The sequence below is a fragment of the Indicator indicator genome, chromosome 21 (assembly GCF_027791375.1).
Source record: "Indicator indicator isolate 239-I01 chromosome 21, UM_Iind_1.1, whole genome shotgun sequence".
Classification (NCBI taxonomy): domain Eukaryota; kingdom Metazoa; phylum Chordata; class Aves; order Piciformes; family Indicatoridae; genus Indicator; species Indicator indicator.
Window position 1 is genome coordinate 18,357,959 of NC_072030.1, and position 24,020 is coordinate 18,381,978.

At 42.5% G+C, this 24,020-nt stretch overlaps 1 protein-coding gene across 2 annotated transcripts in view; it reads left to right on the forward strand.

Moving 5' to 3' along the window:
* The window catches only part of CAPRIN1 (cell cycle associated protein 1), a 39,386-nt gene that overhangs the window by 11,397 nt on the left and 3,969 nt on the right, over positions 1–24,020 (forward strand). The window contains exons 3-16 of one of the 2 annotated variants that reach the window (XM_054390711.1): positions 5,928–6,014; positions 6,540–6,778; positions 6,898–6,980; positions 9,451–9,588; positions 10,479–10,531; positions 10,618–10,704; positions 15,882–16,037; positions 16,847–16,955; positions 17,883–17,944; positions 19,939–20,049; positions 20,546–20,695; positions 20,894–21,044; positions 22,492–22,686; positions 23,720–23,820. In XM_054390711.1, coding sequence (XP_054246686.1) covers positions 5,928–6,014; positions 6,540–6,778; positions 6,898–6,980; positions 9,451–9,588; positions 10,479–10,531; positions 10,618–10,704; positions 15,882–16,037; positions 16,847–16,955; positions 17,883–17,944; positions 19,939–20,049; positions 20,546–20,695; positions 20,894–21,044; positions 22,492–22,686; positions 23,720–23,820 — 1,722 coding nt within the window. The remainder of the gene's footprint in view (positions 1–5,927; positions 6,015–6,539; positions 6,779–6,897; positions 6,981–9,450; positions 9,589–10,478; positions 10,532–10,617; positions 10,705–15,881; positions 16,038–16,846; positions 16,956–17,882; positions 17,945–19,938; positions 20,050–20,545; positions 20,696–20,893; positions 21,045–22,491; positions 22,687–23,719; positions 23,821–24,020) is intronic. The other variant, XM_054390712.1, reaches the window with a different exon arrangement.

Here is a 24,020-nt window from a genome sequence, read left to right on the forward strand (position 1 = left end):
GATGGTTGTGTTGTTGTTCCTCAGTAGCTTTGCTCTTAGGAATGTGAGCATCGATGTGTCTCACTTTCACTGGGATTCTCTCAATACGAGCAGTAATGTCTTGCCACAGATCTGCAGCCCAGATTGGCTTTCCTTTTCTCTGCCAGCCATTCTTCTTCCAGTCTTTCAGCCAACCCCACAAGGCATTGGCTACCATCCATGAGTCAGTGTAGAGATAAAGCTTTGGCCATCTCTCACGTTCAGCTACGTTAAGAGCTAGCTGGACAGCTTTTACCTCTGCAAATTGACTGGATTCTCCTTCTCCATCTCTCGCTTCTGCAACTCTGCGCGTTGGACTCCACACTGCAGATTTCCATCTCCGCTTGTTCCCAACAAGACGACAGGAACCGTCTGTGAACAAAGCATATCTCTTGTCATCATCAGACAGATCACTGTAAGGAGGAGCTTCCTCAGCACGAGTTACTCTCTCCTCTGGAGGTTTTGCACAGCTTGTGCCTTCTGGCCAGTTTGTGATCACCTCCACCAAACCAGGCCTTTTGAGATTTCCCATTCGAGCTCTCTGTGTTATCAGAGCCATCCACTTAGACCAGGTAGCATCTGTTGCATGATGTGGTGAAGAACCTTTGCCTTTGAACATCCAATTCAGAACTGGCAATCTAGGAGCTAGAAGAAGTTGTGACTCAGTTCCAATCACTTCAGAAGCAGCTTTCACTCCTTCATAAGCAGCTAAAATCTCTTTCTCTGTTGGAGTGTAGTTTGCCTCTGAGCCTCTGTAGCCACGACCCCAAAAACCAAGAGGACGTCCTCGTGTCTCACCTGGAGCTCTTTGCCATAAGCACCAGGTTGGACCATTGTCACTCGCGGCCGTGTACAGAATGTTCTTAATGTCTGGACCAGTTCGGACAGGTCCCAGACCCATGGCTTGGACTACCTCTCGCTTGATCTGGTCAAAGGCTGCTTGTTGCTCAGGACCCCATTGGAAACTGTTTCTCTTTCGAGTCACATCATAGAGAGGTTTCACAATCTGACTGTATCCAGGAATGTGCAGTCTCCAAAATCCCACTATGCCTAAGAAACGCAGAGTTTCTTTCTTGTTGATGGGATTTGCCATGGTGGAGACTCTGTTTATCACATCCATTGGGATGTGACGGCGACCATCTTGCCACCGCACTCCCAGAAACTGGATTTCTCTGGCAGGTCCTTTCACCTTGTCTGGCTTGATAGCGAAACCAGCTTGCAAGAGAATGTCAAGGATTTTGTTACCTTTCTCGAAGACTTCTTCAGCAGTCTCACCCCAGACGATGATGTCATCGATGAACTGAATGTGTTCTGGAGCTCCACCTTTCTCCAAAGCATCATGGACCACTGCATGGCAGATGGTTGAACTGTGAATCCACCCCTGGGGCAAACGATTGAATGTGTACTGAATGCCTCTCCAGGTGAAAGCAAACTGAGGCCTGCATTCCTCTGCTATGGGAATAGAGAAGAAAGCATTAGCAATGTCTATGGTAGCATACCATTTGGCCTGCTTGGATTCCAGCTCATATTGGAGTTCCATCATGTCTGGTACTGCTGCACTCATGGGTGGAGTTACTTCATTCAAGGCACGGAAATCAACTGTCAGACGCCACTCTCCATTCTGCTTTCTCACAGGCCAGATTGGACTGTTGAAAGGTGAATGAGTTTTGCTGATGACATTCTGACTCTCCAACTGACGAATCAAGTTTTGAATGGGCACCAAAGAGTCACGGTTGGTTCTGTATTGTCTGTGATGCACAGTTTGAGAAGCAACCGGCAGCTTTACATCCTCTATCTCATGTTGTCCCACAACTGCAGATTGATCTGAAAGCTCAGGTCTAATGGACAACTTCAATTTTCCTCCATCAATTTCTACAGTTGCTATTCCAAAAGCCCATTTGTAACCCTTAGGGTCTTTAAAACGCCCTTCTCTCAGGAAGTTAATTCCCAAAATACAAGGTGCATTAGGACCTGTTACAATAGTATGTTTCTTCCACTGCTCCACAGTTAAACTTATGTCAACCTCTATCTTAAACAACTCTTGAGATCTACCAGTGACTCCCTGAATAGTTACAGATTCTCCCCCTTGATAATTTGATGGTATTATGGTGCACTGAGCTCCTGTGTCAACCAAGGCCCTGTACTTCTGAAATTTTGAAGTGCCAGGCCACTGGATGTACACATCCCAATAGATTCTGTTATCTCCATTATCCCTTACCTCCCCCTGGCGGAAGGCAGGGCACCCCTAATGGTGGGGATTACCTCCACATGTACAGCTGGCACAACGTCCAGCATCAGAATTAGGATCACTGTTGGAGCTATCAGAGTTCTGGGAAACTGAGGAAGCGACAGCTACCCTCCTGGTATTGCTACCTCGGGATCTGCCCCTCTGCAGCTCCCGTAACCTCTTGAAAAGATCAGAAGTTGGTTGACCATCCCATCTGTTCATGTTCTCACCAAACTGATCACGCAGAGTTATCCAGATACTGCCCACGTGATTGCCTCTGCTGTCTGTTTTGGTTTGACCTATTCTGGAATGGCCTCCTTGGAGCACGTCTGATCCTAACAGCTGAAACTTGTATCCATCTGGAGGAAGAGGAATCAGAATCATCCCCCTTCATCAAGTTGGATATGGAGGTTTTAAATTCCTCCTTCAGCTCTTTCATGCAATTCTCAATCTTTCCAGACAAAGTTTCAATGGATGAAACCAAAGAAGTACATGCAAGACTATCCTCCAACTGCCTCATTTGGTCAGTGAAATGGCCAACAGTAGGAGGCACTCCACCATAATTTCTTGCCACAATCCTGCTTGCCAGAATAGTAGCATAATTAGGAGGAGCAAGCTTAATGAGCTTTTTGGCAAGGCCTGTTCCAACAGGAATTTCATCAGGATTCAGAGTCTTATGATCTCCATACATTACTTCTCTCACAGCAAACTCTCTCAGACGCTTGATTCCCTCAGCTATTGTGGTCCAAGGCTTAGGGTTCCATGGTAAATCATCTCTGCTGGGGTACCTCAGCGAGACTGCCAGTAGGAGGTGTGCCCACAGAGGAGCTTTACCAATGCACTTGCCTAGATGCCCGTCTATGCCTGTATCCTTTGAGAGCATCCCCAACTGAGAGGCCGACTTGTCACCTACCACCAATGCTGGGGCTCCCATATCAAAACACCTGGCTAGCCAAGACAAGACTGGCTCATTATCTCCTCTGATGTAATCCTTTCTCACATGTCTAATTTCCTGTCTGGGTGCATTAGCTGACTGTATGTCATCCTCATCATCATCATCATCATCCTGAGGTCGCTGTCCCCATAATCCTGTTGTAATCCTCCATTGAATTTCCTTGAGTTCAGAGGCTCTGCCAGCAGTTGCTAATCTACCAGGGTCTACATCCTGACCTACATCCCCATCATCCATGTGAGGTCTCAAGAGGTCTACCAGAGTTTTAAGGCTAACCCTCTCTTCCTCATCAGAAGGATCTTTCTTAACAGAGGGACCCTGAGTAGAAGGACCCTCATCTCCATCTGCACCATCTCCTGCAGCATCTGTATCTCCTCCTGCAGCTCCTTTACGCTTTCTGGTGATAGTGGCAACCAAATTTACTGGCTTGGTTTTCACATTTACAGCAGAGTTGGAAGAGCAAGTAGCCTTATGTCTTTCTTGACACAGTGCTATCAGTAGCCATATGATTATTCCAAGAAGCAACAAAATTAAGATTACGGCTAGCACAAGATATCTAAGGTACCACTGGTTCCAAGGATCGTCTGTAGTTGTAAGAGGAGTAACAAACTCATATGTGTCTGCTAGCACATCCGTAGTTGAGTTACCATAGCTTCTTAGCCCAATAAGACCACAACAGAATTCACCAACATTCAGTAACTTATTCTTAACCCAAAGAAATGACTTATATGCCACATATCTCACAATCTTGTCTATCATGCAAGAAATGGCCCATCTGTAAACAATCACACTGATAATAGATGAAATAGAATGACTCAGAATCCAAAACAGCTTCATTTTGCTTCCTAATCTGAGCAGAAATAAATCACAAGCAATCGAGCCCCGAGTTGGAGCGCCAAAATAAAAAGTGTGTCGATGTGAGCTGAAATTCCCCCCCCCACCAACAATAACCAGGCTAGCTCAGTCTGGAAGCAAATGAAGGCTGTATTTATAAGCAGAGTCTAAAATCTACAATGAAATGCAATGAATATGTACAAATATACAAAATTCACAACATTCACAAATATATACAATCAACAGAAGAAGCACAACCGATCTCCCTTTGCTTCCCCCCAAGGGGACCCTCCCAAAGGGGCCTTTCTCTCTCCCAGGAGCTTCCCCCCAGACCCCCCTGGACAGAGAAGCAGAGTTTAGTTAGAGCAGAAAGTTGTTAACTTAGCTGCCAAGGTCAGTGTGTTATCTTCAGCCAGAAGAGAAGAAGAAACAGCAGCCAGACAGCCCAGCAACTGCCTCCACTGCAGAATGTGCAGAATGCCTACTTTGTTTTGGGTAATAGTTCTTAAACATTTCTATCTATCCAATGGAAGTGTTTAGAACAATCGTTATTTTGCTTTCTTACACCCAATAGTGACTTATTTACATTCTTTCACTTTCTCTGTTCTGAACTTTGCAAGGAAAAATTAAAAAGACGGTTTCAAACCATCACATACAGCTTGACTCAACAGCACTTTCCCAGTTGTAGTAAATATAATGCAAGTAGCAAATTGAATTTGTGTGATGTAAACATGGATATTGATACTTGCAGAGATTACCAGATGCTCAGTAATCAGCAATGTTTTGTTGCTGGTTTGTAACACTGAAAAAAGTGAAGGGAAAAGAATGTACCCTGCAACTATTGCAGCTGTTCACAATTAGAAGAATGAGCTGTTTCCCTTGGTCCAAGGGATCTTCACATCTCTCTGGGCACCACTTTGGTTTTTCTGTGCCAGCTGGAAACTGGGTCCATGTGGCTCTATTTTTTTGTGAAAATAAAACACACTAAGTTTTTTTTACCTAAGCAGAGAAGGTAACTGAAATTGCATGTTGAGAAGGGATGTCCATGATTGAGTTTTATGAAGATGACAGCTTGACTATCACACTTCATAAAGATAAAATCTTTTTTGGTTGGAGAAATGCTTTCACTTTTGTACAAATCAGTTAAGAATGGTGAATTGTGTAAATCATTTAATGTGTGTATGTAGTATGTGTAAGTTTCCTAGTTAGCTATATTACAAGTGGAAATCCTTAAGGAAAAAAAGGAAATAGAGTTTGTTCTTTGCTTTTCAAATGATGTAGAACCTTGCCTTTTCTTTGGCTCAGTTATTCTTACCAAGAGCATAGCCATCACTAATTTTGCCTTAGCAGGAGTGTGTCTCAGCTGTGGGGTTTTTGTGTTGTGTTGTTTTGTTTTTTCCCTGATTCGATTATCTCTAATTTCTTAGTAATGCAAAGCAGCTTAGGGAGTTTGGATTGCTTTCGTGCTAATCAGAATATTAGATTTAAGAAAATAGCAAATTACAAAGATTTGTGGAGAAGGGAACATCATGCTCTGTAGCATTTTGATTTTTGCTCTGACTCAGTGCATTAATTCTCAAGCCTTTATCTCTTTAGAAGTTTTGAGTTGCAAGTTTGCTCTTCTCCCCCATTCCCCCAGCCTGCCAGCTAGTTGTTGCCAGAAACTGGCTAAAGCCAACTATGGAACCAGTACGTCATGCATGTGAGCATATGTATGCTTGTCTAAGAATCTAAACCTTTTCAGTATGTTGGCCAGTGAAGATCAGAGTTTGAGTAAGAATTATTGCAGTCCCACATGTCTCACTTAAGAACTACAAACCTGGGAATTTGTTTGCTGGAAGTGTGTTTTGTTCTGGTTGTGATGGTTGACTTTCTCTTTTTTAACTTGTTTTTTAGGATGCGGTGTCAAAATACCAGGAAGTGACAAATAATCTGGAATTTGCTAAAGAACTGCAGAGGAGCTTCATGGCTCTGAGCCAGGATGTAAGTAAAGAGCAAGTGGTGCAGTGTGGGCTATCCAAACACATGGGCTTCCAATTCTCTTGCTGATACTAGGCACAATAGTTGCTTTATTTACAGAGGTGAAATGCTTATGATTTCTTCTATCTTCGGCTCCTTTCTTCTACTCTGTGTAGTAGTTTGTCAGGTTCTCTAAAGGCTGATCCCAAAAGATTCTTCAGATGGACTACACATCTCTGGCAACAACAAGAATGTGATAATTTTCTGACAAACGTGGCTGTTTAAAACAACATGGTCACAAACCAGGCCAGTATGGACAGCAGCAGTGTGGACAGCCACTTAACTGCCAAGAGGACCATTACAGCAGTTTCACGGGGCTGCTGCTTCTCTCTTTGGCAGGTGGATGAGTGGTTTCTTTTCTTTATTATCATAGGTTATAAACTCAGCAATTGAAAGCATTGCAGGTTCCTCAGGGTTCTTGCTGTCTTAATTGTGAGTGCATTTTGAAACTACAAGTTTAAGCAATTAAAAATCTCTTACTTGAAACAGATCCAGAAAACAATAAAAAAGACAGCTCGGAGGGAGCAGCTGATGAGGGAAGAAGCTGAGCAGAAGCGTTTGAAGACTGTGCTAGAGCTGCAGTTCATTTTAGACAAGTTGGGTGATGATGAAGTGCGCAGCGACTTGAAACAAAGCACGAGTGGAGTACCAGTGCTGACAGAGGAGGAACTGACTATGCTGGATGAGTTTTACAAGCTGGTGTACCCTGAACGAGACATGAACATGAGGTCAGCTTATGGCAAAGTGCCTTTCTTTATAATTATCAGTCAGTTAAAGATATATTTGTACTGAGGTAATTGGAAGACTTGGTGAAAAATTAACTCTTATGAATAATTCTTTTTTTAAGGTTGAACGAGCAGTATGAGCAAGCATCTGTTCACCTGTGGGACTTACTGGAAGGGAAGGAGAAACCAGTTTGTGGAACAACCTGTAAGTATACCCTCTGTATTAAGAGATAACACACTGAATTTGTGCCTGAAGTAAATTACAATATCTGATACCAGAACTTCAGCAGTTAATTACCTTTGAGTTTTTAGAGTAGCTACTTTTTTTTTTTTCAAACCTCAGCTGGCTTGTAACAATAACTTACTGAAGTATGAATTTAAGTGCTGGCTGCAGTATGAACATACCAAGAGGTATATTTTTATTTTTTTGTCACTGATGCAGCATTACTCAGTATTTAAGCTTAGTCCATTCCTGCTATTTCAGCAGTGTTCTGCTGGTGCTTAGCAGCAGTGCTTTGTTTTCTGGAAATCATAGAATCAAGAAGGCTGAAAGAGACCTCACAGATCGAGTCCAACCTGTCACCCTAAACCTCATGACTATCTAAACCATGGCACCAAGTGCCACATCCAATCCCCTCTTGAACACCTCCAGGGATGGTGACTCCACCACCTCCCTGGGCAACCCATTCCAGTGGCCAACCACTCTCTCTGTGAAGAACTTTCTCCTCACCTCCAGCCTAAACCTCCCCTGGCACAGCTTGAGACTGTGTCCTCTTGTTCTGGTGCTGGTTGCCTGGGAGAAGAGACCAACCCCCTCCTGGCTACAACCTCCCTTCAGGTAGTTGTAGACAGCAATGAGGTCTCCCCTGAGCCTTCTCCAGGCTAAACAGTCCCAGCTCCCTCAGCTTCTCCTCACAGGGCTTGTGCTCAAGGCCTCTCCCCAGCCTCGTTGCCCTTCTCTGGACATGCTCCAGCAATTCAACATCTTTCCTAAACTGAGGGGCCCAGAACTGGACACAGTACTCAAGGTGTGGCCTAACCAGTGCTGTGTACAGGGGCACAATGACCTCCCTGCTCCTGCTGGCCACACTATTCCTGATGCAGGCCAGGATGCCATTGGCTCTCTTGGCCACCTGGGCACACTGCTGGCTCATGTTCAGGTGGCTGTCAACCGGTACCCCCAGGTCCCTCTCTGCCTGGCTGCTCTCCAGCCACTCTGACCCCAGCCTGTAGCTCTGCATGGGGTTGTTGTAGCCAAAGTGGAGCACTCGGCACTTGGACTTGTTGAATGCCATCATGTTGGTCTCTGCCCATCTGTCCAGCCTGGAGCTTTGTCAATTATGACCTAATCCATAAACTGGCATGGCCTTATTTAGTGTCATGTTCTGTTCCTGTTCATCTCCTGCCAAAAGCATTCTGGTTTTGCCCTGTTTAGATGAATGATCTCTGTAAGTCAGGGCATGGTCCTGCAGATGGGCTGCTGTCTTGTGGAAATGTAAAATCTCACAAACGTGTAGATTCCTACATTAGACCTCGAGAAAATAGCTCAGCTAGGCAGTTGACTGTTCTACTATGGGAAATTTTTGTGGTTCTTAATTGAAAATAAATAGGAAACCTACCTTATTTGTAGGTAAGATGGCTACCTTCCCACTGCAGAAAAAAAATGAAGCATCCTTATGTGGAGTAATACTGAGCTGTTGAAAGGGCTTTTTGTGTTCTATCAAAAAAGGAAAAAGAAATTATAGCATTGGCAGTTCTCTAACTTGCTTTACTGGTGGTTTGAGGAGAAGGATGGTATTTTCTGGTTGGAGACCTGGTCAGTCACTCATACTCTGTGCAGTTGGTCTCCATATTGTGTCTGGATCTCAGGGTGAGCTTTTGGTGATGTCATTGGCAGCCTCTGCTGGTTTGCTTTGTCTTAAGGGATGAATGTTAATGTCTGTCTGTGCTTGTGCTTTCCCTGTATCTGTTGATTCACACAGAATTCTCACCTGCCTGGCAGGCATTCTGAATCATCCATTCCTAGTATGCTTTGTTTTTTGTTGGCCTAGACAGTTGGTAAATCTGCATTGCCAAAGCAGCTGATTTGTTTTGGGTTAAGATGTCACAGCATTCATTAGAGGAACTGAGTACAAGTTTGTGCTTGTTTCACTCACATGGGCTATTCTGAGCTACTTCACCTCAGGCAGAGAATCTTGGTGCAGGTGGCATCTGTGTAAGTTTGCTGGTGCTGACAGTTTTGTACAGAATCGACTTACAGTGGGGTTTGCATTAGGAAGCTGCAATCAAAGTAGTTACAGTTGAAACTTCAATGAGTTTCTGAAACTTTCCAAACTGAAAACTAAGCAGCCGTAGGTTTTTGAAACAGCAGAAATCAAAGTAGGATGATTAAATTGATAAACCTTACCTCACTTTGAAGTGTTTCACAAATACTGTGAGGAGCACTACGTGCTCTTAATATTCTCTTTGCCCTTTGGATTTTTTTAAATGGAAATGGATTATTTGTTGATATGATCTAGTAAGACAGAAGCAATTCTCTAACTCTGGTGTCTGTGGACTAGCTTGGAAGGGCATCTTCCCAGCAAAAGTGTAATAAGATTTATGTGGGACCTTTGGCAAAGAAGGAAAAGACGACTGGGACTGAGTTACTATTAAAGCTTTTTCCATATTCCTAGATAAAGCACTGAAGGAGATTGTGGAACGTATTCTTCAAACTAGTTACTTTGATAGCACCCATAACCATCAGAATGGACTGTGTGAGGAAGAAGAGGCAGCACCCCCACCTGCAGTAGAAGACACCGTAGCAGAAGCTGGTAAGAATGCCTATGACTAGCATGGTCAGTTATCTTCTACTGTCTTGTCTCTCTGGATTCACCAGAACGACTAAAGTGCAAATCCAAGTGTTTCAGTTGCAAATTCCGTTGATGTTCTGATGGGTTTTTTTCTTCTGAGACATGCTGCTTTATCTGCCTTGTCACATGGAATTGTTTTGGTTGGAAAAGCCCTCTAAGATCGAGTCCAACCATCAGCCGAACTCTACCATGGCCACTAAGCCATGTCCCCAAGAGCCATGTCCACATGTTTCTTTGAACACCTCCAGAGGTGGTGATTCCACCACCTCTCTGGCAGCCTATTCTGATGTCTGATCACTGTTGCAGGAAAGATCCAGTCTAAACCTCTCCTGGTACAACTTCAAGCAGTTTCCTCTCATTCTGTTACTTGATACTAGGGAGGAGAGACCAACACCCACCTCACCCCAGCCACCTTTCAGGGAACTAAAGAGCAGTGAGGTCTTCCCTCAGTGTCCTCTTCTCCAAACTAAACCACCCCAGTTCCCTCATCCACTCCTCACAAAACCTGTTCTCCAGACTCCGGGATGAGGTTTGTTTTTGAGCCCAGCAGATACTTAACTGTACGACTTAGCCATTTTAAGGCTCTAATTTCAGATCTAATCAATGTCAGCTACTTCAAAACGAGAGAGCCTCTCCTTTTTTACTACAAATGAAGAGTAAACCTCTGTTCCTTCTGTTCTTCTGATGATCCACAGCACTTCTTAATGTAAATGTTTTTGATAAGTGGCTACTGCAAAAAAAGCAGCAGACTTCAAAACTCCACTGTGACTGGGAGATATATTTTCATCTAAATTTCTCTCCTCTGTCTCTAAGGTGGGTTTTTTCACAGAAATGCTACGTTTTTCTTGCAGAGCCTGATCCAGCAGAAGAATTTACTGAACCGACTGAAGTTGAATCTACTGAGGTATTATTCGCTGGAAAGATTGTCATTTTGTATAGCTTTAATGCCACTTACTTTTACTTTCATACCCTTTCTTATTTTTATTTTAGTATGTAAACAGACAATTCATGGCAGAGACTCAGTTCAGCAGTAGTGAGAAGGAACAGGTAGATGAGTGGACAGTTGAAACGGTTGAGGTAAGATCTTGTGTACTGCAGGTAAAATTGCAATCCCTGTTTCTGCTGCCTCAATTCATGATAGGTTTCAGCATTGCACCCTTTCTCCCCCAACATGTGCAAAAATATGTTTTAGCAGTCTCAGATCACTACTACTTCAATTACATATTTATTTAGCTGAGGAACACCTCAAAGAAAAACTGCAGAGGCCAGCTAAGTTTGCAGAGAACTTGGGTTTGTTCAGTAGTGGCTTGCTTGGGAAAAATAGGACTTAAAAGGATTCAAAGACTTAAAATTCTTTTGTTGTTTTATGGGTTTTTCTTTGTTTGAAAGCTTTTTGTTGTTTGATTCTTTTTTTTTGCTTATTTGTTTTCATGTTTGTTTTTCTTTTGAGAGAACTCAGCTGTAAATCTGAAGTTTATCTACCCAGCTGCTTAGAGCATGGTGTAGCTGTTTGTTTTGTTGAGCAGCTCCATGGGGAGGGAGCTGGAAATTAGTAATTTAACTAATATCTATTCCCGATTTCATATGCACATATTTTGATGTTAAACTCTGGTTCTATGTGCATGTCTGCTTACAAGAACTACAGCTCTTCAAGTACTGGACTTCTTACTCCTTTGAGTGATTGTTCACTTGTAATGTGTGTGATACGTTCCCAGTCTAATGATTTAGACTCTAGATTTACCTGTGTGTACAAATCCATTGTATTGCACTAGAATGTGTCTTCTTCACATACTGGAAGGGATGAGTCCCATGGAGTCATTCGTGTGTTTAGTTTGGTGGAACTTGAGTTGTATCTGTCTGTGAGGAATAGCTATGAGCAGCATCTTTCAGGTGCTGGAGACTTCATTTTTGATTCACCTCTGCATCCTTCTGCAGCAGCAAATTACAGGTGGTCAGGTTTTAGACTCTCTTCCTTGGTGTTTCCAGGCTCTTCTAAATGTAGGAGCAAAGTGCTCATGATTTGTTCAAGTGGTGAAAAAGAGCATTTTTATCTCATCTAGCTGCTCATTTTTACATTGTCTGGCTGAAATTGACACCAAGAGGTTTAATCATACTTAGGATGGGTGTGAAGCTTCTAGAGCTAACCAGCCAACTTTGTCATTGTGTGAATGATCTTGGTAGTATCTTGTCAGAGTATCCATTTCCTTACTTAAAAACCCTGAAATATCACTGCAATTCTCATTAAAAATTGAAGCAACACATGAAAGTTGTGCTGGATTTGACTAGTCTTACAAGACACAGTGTGTTAAAGAGCTAGTACTTGATTGGTTTCTATCTCAAATTACATCTGGGTTTTTATCAAATGTCCAGAGCAGCTCAGAGGTTCAGTTCTCTAGTTTTTAGTGTAGGTAGTATGGATGAATATGTTTTCCACACATCTTTGCTAGCCAGCTTAATCTGGATTGTATCAGCTTTGTATCCATAGAACAGTGCAGAGAATATCCACATCAGTTGGCTGTTCTGTTCCAATTTCTTGGACTATATACAATGAGCAATTTATAAAAATTCAGTTGAGGCCTGCTTCCTTGTAATGAAGTTCCTTGTTCTCTCAGATATAATATGAAAAGGGGGAATTGAGAACCTGCCTCTTGCTGTTCTTACTGGCATGAAAAGTACTGCAGAGTACTGCATCCAGTTCTGGAGCCCCTATTACAAGAGGGCTATGGACATGCTGGAAGGTGTCCAGAGAAGGGCCACCAGGATGAACAGAGGACTGGAGCTGCTCTCCTATGAGGACAGACTGAAAGAGTTGGGACTGTTCAGTCTGGAGAAGAGAAGGCTCTGAGGTGACCTTCTTGTGGCCTTCCAGTATCTGAAGGGGGCTACAAGAAAGCTGGGGAAGAACATTTTAGGATATCAGGTAGTGACAGGACTGGGGGAATGGAATAAAGCTGGAAGTGGGGAGATTCAGGCTGGACATGAGGAAGAAGTTCTTCCCCATGAGAGTGGTGAGAGCCTGGAATGGGTTGTCCGGGGAGGTGGTTGGGGCCCCATCCCTGGAGGTGTTTAAGGCCAGGCTGGATGAGGCTCTGGCCAGCCTGATGTAGTGTGAGGTGTCCCTGCCCATGGCAGGGGGGTTGGATCTAGATGATCCTTGTGGTCCCTTCCAACCTTGACTGATTCTATGATTATATGAAAATATTCTTTCTCAGGGGAATGTAACTGAATTGTCCCTAGGAAAGGTGATGGTCCACATTTTGTAGAGCCTTTGTGCTCTTCAGCCCAAGGCAGCTGTGGCATCACAAGTAAGAGTGTGAGTGATTGCAGTGAGTTTTGGAAGCTGATCATACTGTGCAAGAGAACATTCACACAGAGTTCCACAATTGTTCATCAAGAGGAGGGCTATCACAAACTGGTTGCTCTTTCAGTAACCCTCAAGTAGATCTGATACCACACCACAGAGATCTGGAGTGTATGTTTGTAGTTTGAGAAGTGCTAGTGTCTCTCAGGGCCATTTCTGTATGGGCCTTTCATAAGTTTCAAACTGAAGAACTTGAGAATTGCTGAAATGTGTTTGCATTTGGATGATATGCTGATTTAATTTTGGTGAAGAAGTCCTTTATTGGTACTAATGGTGCTTTTGTTTGGGGGTTTTGCTGTTGTCTTGGAGGTTTGGGGGAGTTTTTTGTAGTTCCTTGGATTTTTTTTTTTGTATCTACTTGTTCTATAATAAGTATCTGAATTTGCTGGTATCCCAAGTTCTTCATCTTAGATTATAGAACTTTTGGTTGATTTGATGTGGATTTTGTGTAGAATTGGAAACTGTTGTGTTGAAACTGCCAGAATGGAAGTTCGTTCTGCTTAGTTTGTGGTTTCATTAAGTTTCTCTTTCTACCTTTCCTCCTTTGCCCCTTGGCCTTCTCTACCCTATCATTCTGCTCTGGGTAGTTCTGCCTGCTGAGAAGGTCAGGGGCAGAGTGGCAGAAGGTGCCTGTGCAGCTTGAGTCAAATACCATTCTGCAGAGAGGTTTATCTCCCCTAAAAGTTAAGTTTCACCTCACTGCTGTGCCCCCAGGATAAGTAGAAATGTGTGGTTGGGTAATAACTTGCTTATCTGAGTAGTCTCTGTACCTTTATCATGCAGCAGGCTTAAAGCTGTTAACTTCAGAACTACATCCTGTCTATTGACAACTTCACATACAAAACTTGATGTTTTTATGGTAGTTTCATCATACTGTGCTTGTAGTAGGTCAAAGTTCCTGGTAGTGATAATCAGACTAAAAGAACAGACTAAAAGAGCAGGCCTTAAAGAGTTGTTCTGGTCATTAAAAAAAGCTTTGAAAAAGACACCATGCAATATTAAGCATCATCTGAAGGTCACACTGTACTGTTTGTCAAAAGGAAAATGTTTGATACAATTCTGTCCTTCTTCTGTGTTCTTGATTATTCCATCAGCTTTTTTTTTTTTCTTGAGGATACTGAATTGTTAGAAATTACTTGAGAAGCTTAGTGCCAGTACCCAAATAATCAAGGACATTTGTAGTAATAATTATGAAGGTGATGGGTAGCTGTTGCTTTTGCTTTGTCATCTGGCTTGCTTTTGGTCTTCAATTTTAAAACTTTGTGATTTGCAAGAAGCCTATTAAATTATGTTTTGGGGGAAAAAAAAAACAGTAATTGCCACTTACAGGCCTTGATGTTTTTCAAGCTTTGTGACTGATACAGCAGAGCAGTTTTGCAGTGTGGACAGCCCTAGGATAGACCTCCATGGGAATTGTCAAATTGCTTCCTGTTGGATGGCTAAGAGTGGAGATTTGGGTCTGAGGGGCATCTTGAAGAATGTGGCTTGTGGTTGGTTTTTAGATTGTTCTTTAGAGGTATTTTTTTATTTTAGTTGTTAAGAAAAGTTTGTTAACAGATGGCTAGGGATGGTAGACGGAAAGACTCTGTTGGACTTCATGAGGCAATTGTGTGTGTGAAGTCACAAAACTGGAAGATGCTGTAGGTTTGAGAAATCCCAGAGATGTACAGTCTTTGAGAATAGATAGGAGCTGAAGTTCAAAGTTCAGGCCTGTGATGATAGAACTGGTCTAAAGTAGGACAGTTTTGTTACTTGTCATGACTACTGTACAAAAATGTCTTCAGTTCTAATAAAAAACCAAATATTTTACACAAATGTTGAACTTCAAGGTGCATATGTGCTCACTTAACACCATATACAACTGTAAGTTAAGGCTTGTTTATCTGGAAGGTTATTAATAATTGAAAGCTCATGGGGACAGAGAAGAGAGAAATTCTTGACAGTGAGCTGCTTTTTAAAGGACAGTATTGACATGAAAGAAATTTAAAATGGCTCTATTATGAGAGTTTTGGTAAAGAACAAAACTGGTCAGGGACATGACAGTGCTGTTTTGTGCAGCTCAACCACCGTTAACTGTCTGTCTTCAAGTTATTTGGTGATGGATGTTCTTAGATGCTCATGTTCAGCTTTCCTGGTTGCTCTGCTGTCTTTAAGGTGGTATTTGAAAGCATGTTGCTGTTCATTGTACCTTTGTTTTTCTGCACCATATTGAAACGTGTCCAGTAAATCTGAGCTTTCTTGCCTGCTATGAGTTGTGCTTCTGGGCTTTTGGTGTCCTCCCACAGTGCAGTCTTGCAGTGATTCTGTCATGCAGTGCTGCCCATTGTTCTCTCTGATCAGCTGGCTAGGGTAACATTTGAGAACTTGGGTCTAGACATGGCCATGTAAAACCAAAATTCTCAAGTCTTAAAGAGCTGGAAGTCCTGGCTGTACTAACTTGTATTTACCAACCAGATATGAGAAGTTTGTTCTCCATCTGTGTACAGCTCAGAAACTTGCTCTTCCCTGGCTTTCTTTACACTTCCAAACGTTGATGAATTGCTGTCTTAAATCCTGCTCTAAAAACATCACTGTAATCATAGAATCAGAATGGGTTGGGTTGGAAGGGACTTTAAAAAACATGAAGTTCCAACCCATTGAACAAATTTTTTGAGTGGTGTTCTTAATGGGGAATGAAGTAGGTGGAGAGAAAACAGAGCACAGTCTGAACTTTATAGTCCTGTGAAGTGCTCAGAACAGTAGCTGGCCACCAGTATTGGCATGGCTGTAGGAGGATGTGGTATTTGTCTTCATAAACACTACAGTGATTGCATCCATAATGAATTGGGCAATAGCAGATCTGTGCAGTTTTGCCTTCAGCTGGCATTTCAGTTGGTTGCTTGTTTCCCATTAGGTTGTAAATTCGCTGCAGCAACAGACACAAGCTACATCTCCTCCAGTTCCTGAACCTCACACACTCACTACTGTGGCTCAAGCAGATCCTCTTGTTAGAAGACAGCGAGTACAGGACCTTATGGCACAGATGCAGGGCCCCTATAACTTCATGCAGGTATGATCAACCCACCCTAATCTGGACCTGGAACCAGAGAAACAAAACAGTACTTTCTGGATATTAATCATAAAATAAAGAGTCTGCTGTAGTTTATTTGAAAGATAAACTATTCTTGCCAAAGCCTGCAAACCTGTGTTGCTGTCAAAGTAGAATTAGTGGTTCTTAGCTTCTCAGTCCCTGTCTGTACTGCATCTACAGAGAAGGCAGCAGATAGTGCCTAACTGGGTGCTCTATGTTCTGCTTCAGTGGGACCAGCTGTTAGATCCCCCTCCTGTATCGAGTTCTGAAGTTTGTTGCAAGAAACTTCTGCAACATAAGAAGAGGCTACTTGTTGGGTCGCTTCTTGGGGTCTCTCTTAACCTCTGAAGTCAGACTAGGAGAGAATTGAGATAATCCATTATCTCAGAAAAAGCTGCTCCTCCAGAGAGAATGAATAGACACCTTGGTAACAAACAAGGCATGCACCACTTTTTTTCCTTTTTTTCTTCCTACAAAGTGCTGATTTAGGATGTAGTTCACAATCTATTCTGTCTTGCTGTTAAAATCTCCCTCCAGTTACCTGTTTGTCAGATAAGGTCTAACTTGAATACCTGGGCAGAGGTTTTATTGTGGTAAATAATTTTTAAAATATTTATTTATTTATATTGGACTTCTTATTGATTTAAATGTAAGGTAAACCCAGCAGTTGTTTAACTGTTGGTTAAGCTTCCTTTATTGTGGCCTGGTCATTTCTCTATTCTGAATGTTGCTATTTTTAAAGTACAGTAAATCTGAGTTGATTTTTCTTACTTGTTTTGTTTTCCCAGGACTCTATGCTGGAGTTTGAGAACCAGACACTTGATCCTGCCATTGTATCTGCACAGCCTATGAATCCAGCACAGAATTTGGATATGCCACAAATGGTTTGCCCCCCAGGTTTGTAGTGGTTACTCTTAAACATAAATACTGGGGAAGCCTGGAGGTCTTCTGTTAGAAATGCTTTGGTTACTGCTGTGCTCAGCACGAGTGATCTCACACTACTGTGTGGTAGGCTGTGCTTCCTTAGAAGTGTGGTTGTACTTTGGAAGCATGCTATTTGTAGACTTCTGATACTCACTTGCTTGTAGGTTCTGATTGGAAATGTGGGATGGTCAGAACTTGTTTGTTGCTTAGTCTTTTGGAAATTGTTGGATTATTTTGCTCAACTGGAACAAATTTGTTTTGCGTAGAGATGGTAGTTGGTATTTTCAGTATAGCTTTGCCTTGCTGAAGACATAATCATCTTCAGTTATTGAGCCTCTAACACAAGAAGGACATGAAACTGTTAGAGCAGGTCCAGAGGAGGGCCATGAGGATGATCAGATGGCTGCAGTACTGCTGCTGTAGAGGCAGGCTGAGAGAGTTGGGGCAGTTCAGCCTGGAGAAGAAAAGGCTTCAGAGGAGACCCTAAAGTAGCCTTACAATATTTGAAGGGGGGACTACAGGGCAGTTGCAAAGGCCTGTGGTGACAGGATGAGAGGGTAATGGCTTCAGACTGGAAGAAGCTCAATTTAGATTAGACACAAGGAAGAAATTTCTCCTGAGGCTGGTGAAGTACTGGAACAGAGAGAAGCTGTGGAGGCTCCAAACCTGGCAATGTTCAAGGCCAGGTTGAATGGAGCCTTGAGCAACTTGTTCTAGTGGAAGGTGTCTGGGCCTAGGGTAGGGGGCTGGAACTAGGTGATCTTCCATGTCCATTCCAACCCAAACCACTCTGGGATTCTTTGATTCTTACAGTGGCCACTCTCATTTGAATTAGGTGGGATAGTGATGCTGTGCTGTAAAAGGTTTAATGGTGTAATAAGTGAAATTCTTCTACTTCAGTTCATGCTGAGTCAAGACTTGCCCAGCCTAATCAAGTTCCTGTGCAACCAGAAGCTACACAGGTAAAATGTTTAGTAAGTTATTGTTCTGGATTTTAGGTTTGCTTGCTGCTACAGTAGGATTTAGTTCATAGCTATGTGAGAGACTCCAAGAGCTGAAGTTCTGGTTATCTCCCTCAGCTCTGGGGTGCTGTCACTTTGAGCCTTACTGGGTACAGTTTTTATACTATGCAGACATTGCCTGTTCTCTGTACTGGAGTCTTATCAGGCATTACCCTGTTTGGAAAACTGTCAGGTTCAAGGCTGAAGTGCTAGTTTATTGAGGAAACTGCATTGCTGATTAGAGGCCTCTTAAACTGAAAGGCACAGAAGCAGCTGCAGTTTGCACTGCTCTCTCCATTGTCTCTGTGTGGACTTCCTCAATCTGTGCAGCTCAGCTTGATCTTCAGAATCAGTCTGTGGATGTGATTTTCACAATTTAACTTCCATGTGCCTGCATGTCAGGCTGCCATCACTCAAAATCTGTTCCATGTGAGAGTGGTGAGTTTTATTAACATGGCTGAGAGGAAGGACTTTGGACACTGCTCTGTGTAGTCTGACGCTAATGTAGCACTTCAAGAATTCTTTCTGCATTCTGTTGAAGGTGGACTAAGGATCTGACTTGTCAGTCTTGGCCAGTAGTGTTCATGCATAGTGATGTTCTTAATTTAGATAGAAGCAAGTTGCCTTTTGTTTGCTTATTTGCAATAGAAATGCCAAAACTGAAATCACTTAAAGGGCAGCCTCAAGTGGTCATCAGACCACAGCTAGGTGTAATAGATTAAATCTGTAGTCTATTCCATACTCTTTACTGTTCTCTTAACCATTAGTCCCATCTGTTTGCTTGGGATAGTATTTTAATACTGGAATTGTAGAGCAGTCAGAATGAGTTAAAAAGCTATTTTCAGTTGAGCATTCCCACAACTTCCTATTTAAGTATGATATCTTCAACTTCCTTCTGCAGTGCATAAATGAGCACTCACCTTGATGTGCCAGTTCCTCACTGAACTGTTCAGTGATTAAAGAACTTCCTGATTTTTGTACTAAGAATATGTGGCACCTCTGAAGGACTCTGCTGGTCTCAAATGATGAGTCTGATCCCTGTAGGTATTTGAAAAACAAAAGAAAAAAATCTGGTTAGTAATGGTAGTATAAATTGCTTCCTCTATCATGTCCAGACTAAATCTGGAAGTTTTGAGTCACTCATTTGGACAGAAAAAGGAATGTGTTGGGTTTTTTTTCCCCTTGAGTTTCCTCTTTGTACCTGCTGAAGTAGGTGTTCATCAGTTTTGTAGATGTAGAATAATTTTTCTGGCAGAGTTCTCTCTGCGTGACTTTCACCTTACTGTTAAATGATGTCTGTGACTTACTCCAGTGGGTTATTATTTTCCTCACCTTAGCCACTGCTGCCAATGATTCTCTTGGGGGTCTTGCAAGCAGTAGCTAAACTTGCCTCTTTCCTTTTGAATGTTCAGCAAGGTGATGTGAATACACCCATCAATGATTATCAGTTGCCTCTGAAAGTTCCTGATATCCTTAATGCACAGTCCTTTGCTTTGGTGGCCACTGGACTCTGTGTAGGGGAGCAGAGGAGCAAATTCAGTCCACTGGAAACCAGCACTTTTCTGTTAGTGTATGAGCTTGGAGTTGTCTCATATAAACCTCTATATTTCTCTGTCTTGCCCCTGCTTTCCTTTTACTACTGTAGTTGGGCTTGTGTAAGGAAATGAGGAAAAGGATGTTCTGCAGTAAAAGCAAACACATGTCCAGTTGATCCAGAAATACCCAGAGTACAGGTGGCAGGGGGTGGGTGGTGTGACATGTTAGAATACATGTCAGGATGAAGTGGTTAAACCTCTGCTTGTTGAAGGATTTGATTTTTATGCTGGAATACGTTCTTAACTAGGAAATGCTATTTGGTCCAGAGCTCTCTGATCATTGCAGAGCTCTCTGAATCTTTCTATAAAACTGTGTGAGCATCAGCTGACTTTTGGGGGCTTTGGGGTTTATTTTGTCAGGTTCCCTTGGTTTCTTCTACCAGTGAGGGATATACAGCCTCCCAACCCATGTATCAGCCTTCTCACACAACAGAGCAACGGCCACAGAAAGAATCAATTGACCAGATTCAGGCAAGTCAGCTTCCCATCCCTGTGGAATTACTTTCAGATGTCATCAAATGTTAGTTTGTGTTTCTCTATAATTAAAATTTTGTAACTTTTAGTTTGAGCCTGTCTGTGACCAGGAAGTCCTTCACAGTAAGACTTAATTTACAAGTAAGATCGTCTCTTCAGTTACAAGTAACCTGCCGACATCAGCAAATGAGCATCAATCTTGTCTAAAGAAATGTCATTTAGTTTTTCATATTGGCTAGCAGTTAGCCCAGAAATTTGCTCATTTTCCCCTCTATTTTTTGTTAGTTGTGTTTCAAGTTAAGAAGGTAGAAGACACCAGATTTTTGTGGTTTGGTTTTGTTTTTTTCCCTCTGCCACTCTGCTGTTGTGAATGAGGCTCTTGGGCTGCAGTAGAAATTGCTCATTTTGTCACTCTGTTTAAAGGGAAGTTTTGAAGCTAGTGTTTTGATGTTACTCAAAAGCAGCTAAAGCATTATTATATTTTATTTATTAGGCTTCAATGTCACTGAATGCAGACCAGACCCCATCATCATCATCACTTCCCAGTGCATCCCAGCCACAGGTGTTTCAGGCTGGATCTAGCAAGCCTTTGCATAGCAGCGGAATCAACGTTAATGCAGCTCCATTCCAATCCATGCAAACAGTAAGTAGTGAATGAATACTGCATCCTATAAATATTTTGGTAGTTAGTCCTCTTGTTGTTACGTAGATACTGGAATCAGTTATGCAATACATAAAATAGTCTTTGGATATTCACATCTCAGACTGAGACTTCTTGATGTGATATGGTGAAGAGTTATAACAAATAAGTTGGAGCAGAGCTATTTTTCTAACCTTGTAGGTGTTCAACATGAATGCTCCTGTTCCTCCTGTTAATGAGCCAGAAACCCTTAAGCAGCAAAATCAGTACCAGGCCAGTTACAACCAGAGTTTCTCCAATCAGCCTCACCAAGTAGAACAATCAGATCTTCAGCAAGAACAACTCCAGACAGGTAAATTAACAAAACCTAAAGAGTCAGCAGGGCAGACTTCAGGCTGTGAAGTCCTAGGTGCTGTAGCAGAGCATGTCATGTGTTCTCTGATGTTCTAGTCTTGCCAAGCTTTCCCCTGAACAATACCAGGTTTTGTTATTCTGCCTTGCTTTGAATAATCCACAGGGGATGAAATTTAGGATGTAAAATTCCAGCTGTTGTAAGAACTTTGCCACTTGGATCAGTTTTATGTGTTAGAAAAAAAAATACAGAAACCAAAAACCACAGAGAGAATTGAGGATTATTCTAAGGATGAAAGCAGTACTATGGAGTACTTGTTCTGCTGATTTTTAAGGTTGGGTAATCCTTAAATTTGCTTTAAAAACACAATTACACTATTTGAGATGATGTTTTACAAAGGAAATAAGGAAGCTAGAATTGAGAGCACAGATGGACTGCTTTTCACAGATGAGGTCAGGCTCACCAAAATCTAGAAACTTTTGCTAAAAATCAGGTAGACAAGGATTGAATACAGCAGGCAAAATGCTTTCCAATGTAGCAGCTTCAAAAAAAAAACAATGACATGGTAAAATAAAGTCTGTGTACAAACCTATTCTGCCTCCAGCACTCTCTTCAGCTTCCACTGAGCTAAAATTTGCAGATGCAGAGAGGAATTTTGAGTGAACATAGGACAGGTGACAAAGGCAAAGTGCTAACTGAAGGTGAAGTAAGGAGAAAAAGGATCAGGCTCTTTCTCTGTAACTGGTTACAATCTCAAAATTGTTTAGGTTGGTTGGTTGTTTTTTCCTTGCAAACTGGAATACTGGAGTGGGTGGATGAGGAGAGGGAGAACCAGGTGTTCACTGTTGATCTATAGGGGGGTTTTTTGAGCTATATGCAGCAAAAGGCAGAAAGTCTGGAGAATGCTGGCATCAAAGGTGGGCTGTGCAGTACTCAGTGCTTTACTCAGTGTCAGTCACAGCCTCGGCTCTGTTACAGTGTTACAGCACTGTTACAGCTCCACCTCAGAGAATTTAGTTAAGCAAGACAAATACTTTAGTGGCTTTCTGCCAGTTCAGGGGGAGAAAATTACAGAAGTAGGTTAACTTACTCATGCTGCTTTTTTTTTCTCTAGTGTGCATTGCTGATTTTTTTTTTTTTGAAGGATTTGAAATGGCACAGAAAAAATGTACCTGAATTAGTAGTGCTTGTTGCTGAGCTTGTGCTGGAGGCTTCTTGACTGACTTAAACAAGCTCTGTACCAATTCTGGTTTTTTTTAATACTGTGGAATGTTTGAATGGTAAACTCAACACTCAGTTCTGCAGGTTGTTTTTCTTGGAATGGGTGAGCATTTGTGGCTGTGTTCAGTGACATTTCAGAGCTTTGAGTGTCGAATTTGAAGCAAACATAGATGGGAATATAAACACACACAGACCTCACTACCTTTTTCCCCCAATTCCACTCTAGTGGTTGGTACTTACCATGGTTCCCCGGACCAGAGCCATCAAGTGGCAGGTAACCACCAGCAGCCTCCGCAGCAGAACACTGGATTTCCACGGAACAGTCAGCCTTACTACAACAGCCGAGGAGTGTCTCGGGGGGGATCCCGGGGCGCACGGGGCTTGATGAACGGCTACCGGGGACCTGCAAATGGATTTAGAGGTAAACAGCTTGGACTGCTTTCTGGAAACACCCTGGCAAGATAGCAAGTGTTACTGACCCACTTAACTAACTTGAGCAACTTCCATTTCAAGCGTTCAGTTGTGCTTCCTCATAGGATGTAAAGCAAGTGGATTTTTTTCTGTGCTGTGCCAAAGGCCTAGTGTTTGATTAGGTATCTGCTGCAAATGCAATCCAACATGGAGCTCTATCCAACAGAATTTCTCAGCCATCAAGTGAGGTACTTAAAGGCTAGTTGATATTTAGAAAAATAGTTTCTCTTTCCAGTTATGCTGGAATTCTGTGCCCCATCCTATTGAGAATAGTCTGGGTAACGTACAAATAGAAGAGCAAAAAAGTCCCAGGAGCTGAGGATGAATAAGACAACTCTCATCCTTCCTGGAGGCGGCTGCCAGTGTTACAAAGATGTGTGTGTCAGAATGGGGGGGAGAGAGCGAGAGAGAGACTGGTTCCTTCTCAGATGTTGTGGGGTTCAACTAATGAGCACACCACTATCTGCTTCTGTCACATTCTCTTCCTCATGTGGTTGGTGAGTAAAGGAGAAACCTGTATAATAAAAATACAACTGATGGTAGTCAAAAATGCAGTAGTCACTACATGTCTGGATAAAATTCATCTGGATTCCAAGTGTTAGACCCTGGGTACCAGAGCCATCCTTGGACATGGTTCACAGCCATCAGAAGAGTCATGGCTTAGGAGCAGCTTCTTGCCTGAGGTGACTCCTGTGGCCCTGCAGGTCATAGCTGTTCTATTTAGATCCTAGTGTTACATTAAGCTTTGGATTGAGTGTTCTGTAAATCAGATCTCAAGTTACTGCAGAAATGCATTGAATTGCTGTCTCCTCCCAGTTTTACATCCTTGTTCTTGTTTCTTCTAGTAGTAGTATTGGCAGTAATGTTGCAAATGTTTGCTTGACTGCAGGGGTTTTCCCTTCAGATTTAGGTGAAGTGCTGGTACTGCTTTTCTCTATGTGGTAGCATGAAGTAATAGTTCTCACTTGTGCCCTGTTCCTCAGGAGGGTATGATGGCTACCGTCCTTCCTTTTCCAACACTCCAAACAGCGGCTACACGCAGCCCCAGTTCAATGCTCCTCGGGATTACTCCAACTACCAGCGGGTAAGATTCCACCATGCTGCAACACCTTGGAAGTGGGAAAAGTCCCAAGCAGCTGTGGGTGAAAGTGCTCAAATCTATTAGTGATTGTTTTCTGAGAGGTTTTTGATTGCTTCTGAAGACAGACGTTTTGGGTACTAAACACATGCTTGGAAGCAGTGTTTTAAATGGCTGGTTGTAATTAGGAAATGTGTTCTGCTTGC